This window comes from Pezoporus wallicus, unplaced genomic scaffold, assembly GCF_028554395.1.
Source record: "Pezoporus wallicus isolate ANWC-B61680 ecotype Strahan unplaced genomic scaffold, APGP_CSIRO_Pwel_v1 contig_6428, whole genome shotgun sequence".
In the NCBI taxonomy this organism is placed as follows: domain Eukaryota; kingdom Metazoa; phylum Chordata; class Aves; order Psittaciformes; family Psittacidae; genus Pezoporus; species Pezoporus wallicus.
Genome location: NW_026639269.1, coordinates 1,825,636 through 1,838,923, shown reverse-complemented (window position 1 = coordinate 1,838,923; position 13,288 = coordinate 1,825,636). Strand labels below are relative to the sequence as shown.

Genomic DNA, 13,288 nt, shown 5'->3' with positions numbered 1-13,288 from the left:
AGAAAAACCCAAGCCACCAAAAACACCCTGCACCACCACAAAAAAGTTAGATCTCATAGATTATCCATCAGGTTATATTAAAGCAGGCACATAATTTCTGCCATCCTATCTATAAAGCTCTCTTTGCTACAGGAATAATTCTGGAAGGAATGAGAGACACCAGCAGGTAGATAATGCTGGATACAGCTACTCTTCTCCCTAGTGAGAGTCCCAGTTTTTCTATATGCATTACCAGATTTTGTATCTTTGTTCCTCTCTAACAGAAACCAGCAAAGGCCTGTCACACACCCATCTCATGTAAGAATGAAGACCACAAATGCACAGCTATCCTAGCACTCTGTAAGGCAAAGAAACAACAAGAGAAAGAGGGAAGAAAAAGAGGAAAAAGAGGGTGAAGATACGAAGCAAAAATATCTGCATTGCATACTCCCGCATCTGCCTCTGTCTGTGAAGGGAGAACCAGTCTACAAGTCCTAATTGATGTGTGCAGGTTTGAGACCCCTATCTCTGCCATACTATCTCAGGAGACCTCTTAAGGAACACACAGCAGACAGGGGTGTTGAAGATTACTGCTGTCAGAAGCTTGTGCCTGGCTTTAAATACTAATTAGTCAGTTTGAAATGAAAACAAATGGAAAAGACGGATGCTTTCTCACTGTCAAGCAGAACCCTCCAGACAGAAAAACAGTGACACATTTTTCAGTTTTCCTTCAGTGCTCTACACCAATGCATTTTGTATTATTCTCTTCTCCAAGTCAGTCATGATGAGAAGGAAAATGACATTTTGCCGAGACACCAAATTGTTCCTCCCAGCCATCCAAAGGGAAGCTCAGAATTAGTATCTTCGCCATTATCAGCACCCCCAAAGCTGCTCCTGCGGATGCTTTGTGTAACAGCAAACAGCACTCATTATAGCTGTGCTCTCTGTTTATGCAGAACATTTGTCTTCTAGAACTATGAAATGTGACTCTTCATTGAATTCCTCTGAATTTCAACCAGAAAACCTGTACTACAGAAATGTTTACATTCACTTCAAAAAGCTAATGGTTAAGAAAAATACTACACAAAGAAAATGCAGCTCCAGGAACAGAAGAAAGATGAGCAGAGAGCAATAGTTTTCTTTTTGCTTTTGAAACTAGCATTTCAGCACTGTTAGAAGGCAATCTAAAGACTTCAGGGAAAAGTGGTTTATCACATAGCCTAAGCACATGGAATTGAAACTGAAACTTGAAAAAATGAAACTGAAAAGTCTCATTAGCTAGATGGTAGCTTCTGCAATACATGCATATTAACAGTATTTTTGAGACAAACCATTCCATCAGTTGTTTATGCTTTGCCTTTGTTACCATTACCATCTTGGAATTCAAATCAATCAATCTAGAGGGTGGAAACAACCCTTCAATTAGAGGGGGGCTGACTTCCTTTAAAACTAAAAACCAAAAGAATTTAAAAAATCCACAGAGCAAAACAGAATTTAAGGACTCATTCTGGAAACCTTACGTTAAACATCATCTCAAATGTTTGCTCTAATGAGAAAGATATGCAGGCATGGAGACATTTACAGGAAAAAAAAAAATCTATTCCAAAGAAGTGGATGCCAAGATCTGCTTCCTCTATTTCTCTGCCAAACTCCCTGGGCACCGACCTCTCCCATCTTTATTTCCTGGACTCTCTACACATCTCAGCTCACTTCATTCCAGATCCCACCCTTCCATTTCCTCAGCACCCTCCTTCTCCAAATACAGACTCATCCCTGACTTTATCCCACCCCTTGTACAGGTGTTCCCTCCTCTTTCTCTCTCTCTGATGTGCACAAATGTTGTCCACACCCGTTCTTGTTCTTCACTTCCCTCTCAGATATCCCCAGCGCCTTCACCAACTGGGGAATGCTTTCCATCTCTGAAACTCCTTTCCAGTTCCAAGTCTCCAGGTTTTTGTTAGCATGAATTGCTTTACTGTTCTGCGCCAAGCCCTTGACTCTGTTAATCCCCCAAAACATATACACTCCATATTCACCCTGCTTTACCTGCTTCTGAAGCCAAGCCTTCTCCTCTCACCTGCTCCTGACCCTGCTCCTTCCAAGCCATACTTCTCACCTTCATGCACCGCCTCCAATACCATGAACATCATTAACTTAGAAAAAGTGCTTATACACTACATAAGCTATTAATGGCCGATCTGGAAACAAAGAGTACCAGTAAACCCTTACACGCTGTAATAAGGTCAGAGTGATTCTGCTTAGAGGTGGACTAGACACAAAATGGTATGAGTCTCAAGTACAGATAGTTTAGGACACCTATGTAATGTATTAAATTAAGCTCTTTGTAAAGACATGAAAAGTTTTCTGCTGAATGAGCACAAGATCAAAATTGTCATCACATCCCAACCCAGAAACACGGTTTCCCCAAGGTCCTGCCTCTTGCTAGCATTTATGCAACCCATCTGGGTACGCCCTCTGCAATTTTCTGCTCAGAACCAGCAGCAACTCTGCAGAGGAGATACTGTTCTACTAGAAGAGCTGCAGTATTTGCATCTTCTCTTTGCTACCCCAATTTTATTAAATTTATTTTTACAAGCCAATCTGTAAAAGGAGCAATACAGGCTATCATGGAGCCCTGATTAGGTGACCGACCTGATACAGCTCAGAGCTGGGTCACTGGAATTGTTGCTGTTCATGCCACAGCAGTACCCTCTGCCCCTGCTCAAACCCTCCTCTTTAGACTACCATCTCTCCCTTATCTCCTGGTTCCCAGCCATTTTGCTTCCCTCTCACACCTCCTTCTTAAACTGTCCAAGCTCAGAAAGTAAGTGGGCCTGAGCAGAAGTGTGTAATCACTAGCCAGAGCCGATGCTTTCCTCAATTCCCATCCATTGGCTGCCATCTGAGTACGTACCCTTCCTGCTCTTGAAGTGACTTAGAAAGGTGGACCTCAAAGCCACATGTTAGAAACAGATAGGAAAATTAAGAGGTAGAACTACTTGGACAAAAATTACAGAGAAATAGTAGTGCAATCAGAACCATCTTGCAGTCCAATCACAGGATGCTGCTTCCCCTATGATCTTCAACATTGCATCCAACCCAAACCATTCTGTGATTTACTGCTGAATTAAACTTGTAAGGCTTCCACTATATTTAGTTTCACAACAGAAATTATAGTTTCCTTTCATTCCATATATTGCTAAGATAGACAAGAAGTCCTAGAGATCACAGCTGTAAGATTTGAGGCATCAGTGGTCATGCCAGGGCCTCATATTTAAAAACAAAAGTAGTCCAGACATCTCCAAACCCAAAGAGACTGTCAAAACAGTCTCTGAATAATTTTTCAGAACATGAAATCTTCTGTTTACTCACAAGAGTGAAGTGAGGAAGACTCCAGCAATTTTTATCCAGCATTTTTATACTACATGCAGAAGAGGCATATTGGTGTTTAAATGCATTCGCTCTACCACAACTCCCAGTGTCTTCAAATAGCGGTGGACCTGACACTCATATTGGGAATTAGTAGTTACAAACTAATTAGATTCAAGCCTTCTTGTTCAACAGCAAGGACATCTTGCACCTCCAAGCCACCAAATCACCACAGCTGCTGTTAAGATTTATGCTGTTCAGATGTAATGGACAAGTTTGTGGTTGTGATCAGTCTGGAAGGAATACACAGTGGATCCAAGCTGCCTGTTACATCCAGTAGGCATTTGAAATCATGAGTTTTCTGTTTGTATAATCACATCTGTGAGAGTTAACAGAACAAAAAACTTACTTCTTTGGGTAAAGATGTTAACTTGTTTCTATCGGCATTCAAATTGTTCAGCTTCTTTAGTTTTCCGATGCTCTTCGGCAATGACTGTGCAAAGAAAACCAAAAAAATATGCAAACAGAATTTACAAATTCAGGGTCAGAAGAAAACTTTTCTCATTTAAAATGAATAGACCAATCCATTTTCAAAACTGGAATGTTGTTAACCCTTGTTACTACCAGGCCTTCCAAAGGATATCCAAGGGTTTTATCTTGCAGAAGAAATGTCCAAGAAACATCAGTTTCTAATACAAATTCACTGATGAGTTAGTTATCTCTGCACTGAGATGACAGATGTGTAACAGCTGTGTACAGAAGTATGTATGCAGAACGCCCATATTATCTAACTTTAGGATCCCTAAATAGCTAATTGATAGGCAAGCTTCTAATTTAGGTGCTATGAATTGACCTCCAGAGGGGCATCCTTCCAACAGGCTTAAGCTCCTAACTCAACCAAGCACCAACCTAACCTAAGAAATGCTCAAACCTAGACCTTTATAAACAGTTCTACTCTCCAAGTGTAAATGTCATGTGAAAGCAGTTTCAAAATAATGGAAGGATAGACCCAAAGGAAGGAAGCCTGAGATTTTACTTTAGTTGCCCATGTATCATATTGAATACCTGGTTGGAGATCAGCAGAGCAAGGAACAGTACAACAGCAGCTCTGCAGTGCTTGGGGCTTCTATTCAGTTCCAGGAGGTCTGATCCAGATAATGCACAGCAAAAACTGGCACCACCACCATACAGCACAAACTCAGCATTAAGAACACAACAAAGTAAGTGATACTTGCATTCCACATGCTTCAATTCCCTTACTGGCCATGAAAGATTCAAGAGTGAATATGTAATTGCTTAAGCCTTTGGGAGGACGGATTGTTACTACATACAACTTGATCTTCAGCATTCATTTAACAGGTAAGAAATAAGATGCATTTATAGGAAACTTGCTACTTAGCAGTAGCAAGGGTAACTAATCTTACAAGCTAAGTGATTCAGCACTTAGCAGCAAGTCTTATTACTGCCAGCAATTTGAGCAGCCATGATCGTGCTTACCTGCAGCTGGTTTTCCGTTAGAACCAGTTCAGTAAGGCTTTCGCATTCTCCAATTGAATCTGTTAGTTGAATAAGTTTGTTCTGATCAACCTTCAGAATGGAAAGCCTCCTCAATTTTCCTGGAGAGAAAGAATACATTTGTTTAGTTTAGTAACCTCTGATAACTGCTTGAATTGCAGAGAATTTTACTGCTGTAAAGCTTTTAGAAATCCTCTAACATATTTTTTTTTCAGGTTAAAAAAAGGTAATCAAACACTGCTTCACTTGGTGCTTGAAATATTTCTGCAGGTTTCTAGCATCACTGAATTAATATTTAATATTCCTATCCAATATTTAAGCATATTGAATTGTATTAAACTTGCAATCTGAATGATAGCCCATGTGAATTTCAAGGAGGTATTTACCCAAAGGCCTATAAAGAGGACAAAGTTATCATTATCAATTATACAATGTTTATTAATAAAGAAGTATTCAGAGAGCACCTACATCTACTCATCCAAAGTAGCCAAATGGAACCAAAGTGACAGCCCAAATCCAAACAGGACCAAGGTCTCCTTGTCCTAATACAGAACCCAGTTAGTCAGACATGAAACCCAAGTTTATTTTCTGGACTAGAAATCAAACTTCTTTGAACGCCTTCTCCCCAGGAAGGACAAAATACTGTTTCAGAGCAGAAAGCTTGCATTGTTCTGCTCTTTGTACCTCTTTTTTGGTCTTCAGTGCAAAGCAGAGTTGCCCCAAGAAGAGCCCGAACAGAGAATTCAAGTGACATCACCAGCTGCTGACACCTCCCTGCCCATCCCTACATGGTACAAAATAGCCTAATAGGCTGGCACATCAAATTTGCGGATGCCAAATCACAAAGAGACAGCTGATGCACAGAAAGACGGCAAGCTAAACAGAAACCTGAGGTTCAGCAAGAAGCACAGTTCTGCACCTGGGCAGAATAGATCTGTACACTGGGTACAGGCTGAGGAGGGATAAGCTGCACAAGAGCCCTGCTGGAAAGGGCCTGGGGACTATGCTGGGCACCAGGTTGAACATGAACTAGTAGTGAGCTCTCACCAGAAATAAGTAAACACTGGCCAGACCACATTAGGAGAACTATGTGCAGCATATCAATGGAAGTTACTATATCCCATCTACCCAGCACCCGTTAGGTCACATCTTTTAAGTCATACTGCAGCCTTTCAGGAGGTAAATACAACTCAATTTCTGATGTACAATTGCACTGGCCAGCTCAGATCATCAGAGAAGGCTGCTAGAACTCTCTACCAAACACACACTAGCCACCTGTAGGACCCATAGTAGTCACCCCAGTCCCCTAGGTTTAATTTCTAGAAAAATATTTTGCTTTTCTTAGGCTTATATAGCATACAGAGGGAAGGCGAATGTTTGTCTATTCTTTTCCACATTCCCAGTTAAACCACATTCACAAGTCCTCCTTGAAGAAGGCAGACTTCTGCAACATAAAACTCTCCAGAAAAAGTTGATGAGAAACAATCTCTTGCTGACTACTTGTCACAGCTACTGCAGGGTTAACATTTACCTTAAAAAAGACTCTGTTAATGCTTCAGAAAACACTCTTCAGTTATTAAACCTGTTTTAAGGGGTCAGACAGTGCAAGGTTGTAGTTTGGATACCCCCTCAAGGGCGAGGTGTAATTGGTTGAAGCTGAACAGCCTTCCACTGGGTTCAGTATAGGATTAATCACGTGCAACTGAAGATAATTACACATCCCCACTAAAAAGGACATTTTTTTTTTTCTGGGGATGCTGTCAGTCAGTCTTATCAAGACCTACAGCATGTTACAAGCTAGAATTTTACAATGTTATGATAGTGACATGGACACGGTGGGAACAGAGAGGACATAATAACTTTCATTTTGTTCAGGTAGGTATCAAGTAAAGACCAAGAAAGGATTACAAGGTAGTCATTATGCAGACAATTAAAATGTGAAATTAATAGAGCTACGCATTTTGTACTAAGCAAAAAAAAAAAAGAAAAGAAAAAGAAAGACAAAATGTTGAGGCAAGCTCATCTTTTGCACAAAAGGACTTCAAAAGACTTGAAAACAAATGACTTCTAATTTAGAGTGGATTAAATGGTTCTGTGTGATAGCATGCACCTTGTACTTACCTATGCCATCAGGTAAGACCTGAAGTAAATTTTGAGAAACAAGCAAGTCTGTTAAAGATGTCAGACCACTAATTTCTTCAGGAAGGCATTCCAATTTATTTTCAGAAACATCCAGACAAAGCAGGTTTTTCAGGTTTCCTACTTCCTGTGATACAAGGAAAAAAATTTAAGTCATGCCCAAACATGTAACAAAGCAATTTGAAAAATGTACCATGGCAATGAAATTCCAGAAAGAAAAACAACTCTCTGAATGACCTCTAAATTGGCCATTCTTTGTATGACCTTAAAATGCAGAATGAAAGAAGTAACTACATTATACATACGACAAAACAAGTGATCCAGACACAGCTTCTTATTCTAACTATTAAGACAGGCTTCAGTAGCCAAGCAAGGTATGCTAAGCACACCCAGGCAAGCACCAGCCAAAACTGGAGGTTTCCTCAAGTAAAGACTGCAAAGCTGTTTTTTCAGAACTAGAGATTATCAACCTCCATGTAATTAAAAGTCTGCCCCTCCCAATTAACCCTAGGCAAATTAAGATTAGTTTCTTCTGGCTGATACAGCAACATGCCATGACATCTAGGGATTTCGTATCATCAGATCTCCCAACTGCAACAAATGTAGAAATAAGAATAGGGAGTGTTGCTCTAGCAAGCATATTTGAACTGTCAAATTACACTGCCATCATCTACAATTATTAATGATTACTTAATGTATTTTTTTACAACGGTAATCCAACAATTAACTTAAAATTCTGACAGAGAAATGCCTTTGTCCCTATTAGCCATCAGAGCACACTCCCATTCCCCATGTATACACATACCACTATCATGCTCCGGAATAGTTCTCATTTTAGTAATCCAAATCATATTCCAGAGAACAGAATGGCTGGGGCAGAAGTGTCCTTTACTTTTACATATATAAAGTTTTCACACAGTGACAGCCTTGATCCTAACTGACAAGATCAGTCCTCTTATTTTGGAAATGTTTGCTTCTCAAGAGAATCTTCCACTAAACATACACACACACACCCTTTTATCCTACAAGTTCATCTTTTGGACATTAAACAAAATACGCAATAATGGCCAGCTTCAAGAAAAACAGCTGCTGAAGTCACACTCAACCTTTTATGAGTGAGTATCAGCGTTTAACTACACCTACTTAAAAAATTATTAGGACAAGCCAACAACAACAAAGCCAACAAAGCCCACTAAACTGTAGCTCATTTCCAGGTAACACTGTTGACAATGAGATCAATACAGCAAATAAAAGCAAACTGCACAAGGAATGGAGGAAAACAGGTTTGGCTCTAAAGAAAAACTTTATCACAGCTCTTAAGAAAGAAAATTTAGAGCACTGTAAGCTTTAAATGCTAAGGCCCCTCATCCCATGGCTGATGTCAGATGGGAGATTTGCTTGCAGAGATCAAAATTTCTATTTATGGCAACAGTTCTGTTATTGTACTTCTCCAAAACACTGTATTTGAATGGATGAAGGTGACTGAAAAGAGACAAAAAACCAACAAAAAACAAAAAACAAACGACCCCAATGATTCATCCACAAAACTGTCAAAACTACAATTCAGGTAGATACAAAAGTTGAGGGTTAGCTCAGCCAACGAGTGGCTCCCTGATAATTGAGAGTGTTAATGGCAGATGTGTCATCCTTTAAATTGAACAGCTCCTTTGTCAAAATGTTTAAAAGAAAATGTCTGACAACATACGATACCATGTACAATCCCTTGCAGAAGAACTTAGAAAAAGAAAACTCTTACACATCCAAAACCAAACCCAGGCAATGTGAACTGAGAAAACTGTTTGATTTTAAATCACCTCCCTGTAGGAGTGAACAAAAAGGTTTTGTTTTAAAAGCATCTTCAAAACAGCATCAGTAGAGCTCATCTTTACCTGAGGTATTTCAGCTAATTGGTTTCCATCCAACCAGAGATCTTTAAGATTGAAAAGTGCACCAATTGTTTCTGGCTATAACATAAAAAGTAATAATGTTAAGTGGTATAGGAACTTCCAGTAAAACCAAATGACCACCTCGTAATTACGGTTTGAGAAACCCAATCCTTACTCCAAGCACTACTTAGAGGTACCATGGTTAAATGCAGCAAGGGTGACTGTAAGCATTTGGGAACTCCATCATACAAATTAATTGCTATAGCTTAACAACCTATCACACTTTTCCTGACATGCACTAACAAATTACATGCACACTCTTAATCTACTGCAAATCCAACATTTAATTGAGTCATTTTAAGAGAGATGATGGGTGTCTTTTGGTAGAACTATCTGCCACAACACTGAGACACTGCAATCCTCAACAGTTTGCCTCAGCCCCTTCTCAAAGATTCCTACTCCCATTGTGAAAATAGCTGAGCTTTCATCTGTGCTCAGCCTGTCCAGCTCCCTGCAGAAGCCCATGCATTCATTGTAACTGCAAATATATACAAGAATTCATTCTTTCTGTAGGAAAAGTCTGTTCAGTGCTCTTATTTTCTACAGATCAGCTGCAGCTGTGTTGGGTAAAGTAATATTGTACTGAACAATACTAAGCAGATATGGGAAGTACCATCTCACTGCCAAAATTCATCTGTATGTATAAAGCCGCTCCCTCCATAATTTTTTCCTTCTTCAATTTTGAAAATCTTACACATATTTAATCTAAATGATGCATAAAACAAGACCAATGTGCACTTTTAATGGCATGCTCTCTTACCAAGTGATAAAGTTCATTGTTTCCTAAATCAAGTTCTTCTAGCCGCTGCAGCTGGGCAAGTGATCTGCAAGATAAGTCAATACAAAACCACATCAGTCTAAACCAACAGAAGCCCCATATATTTGAATGAGCTCATTTTACTGAGACTTGTATTTCAAATTACAACGTATTATAGACAGTTATTTTACTGGACATAGACTATTTTCAGTAATATCTTACTGAAAAAAATAATTTGGTTTGTCAGTGTAACTGCATGCCCTTTAAACATAAAACTTAGTATAGGCATTCAAATAATTATTCTTTATTTTAACCATCAGTCCCTCACGGTGGACAATGCCACAGAGTTTAGTACAGTTGGTTAGATTTATTTTTAAGGGAAATCTATAGCTCTGCAACTGGATAAAAATTCCCTATAGTGTGATTCAAGAGTCAATAAATCCACCATTTAATTCTTCAACATGATCTATCCGTTTCTGAAGTATTTCAGGTTGGATTTGAGGATGCAAACAGAGGAAAGCCCATAAGGACGCAAAAGAAGTTCTTTAAACATGAGCATACATAGAGGGCCATCCTTCTATTTTAAAAGCAGTCTGCTGTAGAGCTCTTGCTTACCTTCCCCAAAGCCACAGTAGCACAAAACTCAAGACTCGCCAGCTACATTACTGACAGTCAGAATTTTCCAGAAGCAATAAAATGGTCAAGATTTACGATAGCATTGCAAAACCTAGCTAGCAATTCATATCTTCTGACCACTGACATTTAAAGTGCCATGTTAAAATAGTAACGGCTGCAACCAAGGTACTGGGTAGACTGACAGAAAAAAAAGGACCCCAAAGAAACTGGGGAAGAGATTCTGATTAAAATAGGTTAAATCCATTACAGTATTTACTAGATTATGCAAACAAGCACAACAGGAGTCACCAAATCAATTGTAAGAAGCAGGCAGGTCATAAAGGAAGGAAAATACTTCAATAGATAAAGAAGAGGCTTCTTCCAGGCAGCCAGAAAGGATCCCCAATATATAAGATATCTGATTAACCTTACAGAAGACCACCAATTCCTCTGCCATAATACAGACTTCACAGAAATATCTAGGTATCTTTTTCCCAAACAATTACGGAGGGAGGAGTCAGACTTCAGACATCAGTAGGCCTAGTTTGTCATCAAGGCTTTGATCTCTTGGGTTTGGAAGCTTTTGGTTACTTAGCCCCGAACACAAATGCTTATTTAAATGCTGTGAAGGTCTAGAGTGGAAATCTCTCAGATCCTATTACCCTACTTTCACAGTTACGAAATTTCAGCATGAAAACAACCCAAACCACCATTCTCACTGCTGATGTGCTCGTTCAAGGTGTGCAGGAAGAAACATTTAGTGCTGCTGTGTTTTATACAGAGTATTTTATAGAGCAAAACCAACTGACACAGACTGCAGGCTCCTGCTACTAACCAAGTACAACTCGATGTATAAAATACAGCTTTGTTTTAGTGGCACCTAGTTAAATGCATTACATGTTGTTAATTCCCATTGAATATTTTTTTTAGCTGTCATTCACTTTCATATGTTACCAGGTTTTAAGACTGAGAACATTTTATGTTAATACAATCAAACACATGAAATCTCACTTACTCAGGTAAATATGTCAGCAAATTTTCTCTAAGTTCCAGTGAGGCCAGGTTATAAAGACTAAAAAAGAGAAAAAGAACAAAACACATTTTGATGCAATCTTACTTTTTATATTCCACACTTTCAGAAGAAAAGTGTGTGTTTACACAGTTTAAAACAAAATTGCTGTGAACCGATTTTCTTGTTTTAGTTCAACCAGACCATCATGTGAAAGGCAGTATACAAAGACTGGAAGATTTTGTTTGTTTCTTTGCGATACTTCAACACATTAAAGCTAGAAAGTAAACAGAAAAACACAAGTTTCCATTTGTTAGAAGGTCCATAGCTGCAAGTTACTGAATAGAGCACATTCAATATGAATTGCATTTACTTACTCGCTTTCAGAATCTGGCATGGGCTACCAAAGTTACAGAGCCTCAGGTAAAGCCATCATTGTCCTAATGCCGGAGTGCTCATTACTATAAGTGACATTACGCTTCTAAGCGGCTCACTTACTCCATATCCCAGCTTTTACTCATATCACCATAGCAACATTCAGATTTTTCAAGGGCTTATTTATGGCTAAATGGGACACAAGGAGTCAGACATTATCCCAACACTATAATCTGCTCTAATCCTCCAGCAACCCAGGGAAAAATAAAAATCAGATATGGTGACTGCAAATACATAGTTTCCTACAGCAGAACATTGCAGGGAAGGGGTAACAGTGTGCCGGGGCTTAAATAAAATCTAGATTAAAAAAGAAATTCCACCAAATTTGAAACACATGCTAAGGCTAAACCCAAAATGTTTTTGTTTGTATACCTTAAGAAAAAAAAAAACAAAACAAAAAAGCACCACATACTCAGACCACATAAAATTGAACTATTTGTTTTCACTTCAGACAATACAAACGTACTGAATTACAGGATCATTAGTTAGCCCCAGTAAAAAAAACAGCTCATAACCTGACTAAAACTGAAGAATTATTTTTTAAAGTGAAAAGATGATTTTTCACAGATTGACTTTGGACAGTGTCTGAAAAAAACATCCTTATTTCAAGCACCTATTTCATACTGCATTCAGAAAACAGTGAACAAAATCTTACAGAAGCTTAGACTACAGCAGTTCCCCTCCCACTTTTAAAATAAACACATTCTACCCAGCGCGTTCTGTATTCCTACAGAACAAATACAATTAAAACATACCATATAAGTGAAGATATTTTAGTAGAAACCTATTATAAATCCAATTAAAAATAAGAGAGAATAATAACACTGCTTCTGCCACTAAAAATCATTCGACAGAAACAAGGTAATAATGAAGCCAACAACACGAGAAAATTCTCTCACAAAATTTTAACACCAGAAATCATAGAATCATAGAATTGTTAGGGTTGGAAAGGACCTTAAGATCATCTAGTTCCAACCCCCCCTGCCGTGGGCAGGGACACCTTATGCTAAATCATATCACCCAAGGCCTCGTCCAACCTGGCCTTAAACACTGCCAGGGATGGAGCATTGTTCAAAAAATAAAACACAAGCCAAGGTGAGATATGGTATCTAATAGCCTCACAGAAACCAAACCAGTGGAGTGGGAGTGGGAAAGGGTGATGGAAAACAATTTCTCTCCAAGAGGAACACAGGTCTGCTTTTACTTTGCCACCCACAGACTGCCATTACATTTTTGTTTACAGGTATTCTAGAAACCTATTCCAATCTTACTTTGACTTTTGCACTTCCTCTTCAAGCTCATATTAGATGATTCACTTTTATCAAGAGAATACAAAAAGGATGCACAAACAGCCAAGCTGACTTGTAATCTTGTGTTTTACAGATCACCCTGCATCTACTTATCTCCCTCGCCATTGTGTTGAAGTGCCAATGAGTAAAATGGTGCAATCTTCTAATTTCTCTTCTTACATCAGACACCCCTTTGGCTGTGGTTAAACAGAAATCTTTGTCAGCAAAACCATAT

At 38.9% G+C, this 13,288-nt stretch overlaps 1 protein-coding gene across 1 annotated transcript in view; it reads right to left on the bottom strand.

Moving 5' to 3' along the window:
• Window positions 1-13,288, bottom strand: part of LRRC1 (leucine rich repeat containing 1) — a 70,794-nt gene that overhangs the window by 11,761 nt on the left and 45,745 nt on the right. Inside the window, exons 5-10 of the mRNA XM_057414045.1 lie at window positions 11,336-11,392; window positions 9,709-9,772; window positions 8,892-8,966; window positions 6,985-7,129; window positions 4,846-4,964; window positions 3,758-3,841 (exon numbers count right to left, since the gene is read on the bottom strand). Coding sequence (XP_057270028.1) covers window positions 3,758-3,841; window positions 4,846-4,964; window positions 6,985-7,129; window positions 8,892-8,966; window positions 9,709-9,772; window positions 11,336-11,392 — 544 coding nt within the window. The remainder of the gene's footprint in view (window positions 1-3,757; window positions 3,842-4,845; window positions 4,965-6,984; window positions 7,130-8,891; window positions 8,967-9,708; window positions 9,773-11,335; window positions 11,393-13,288) is intronic.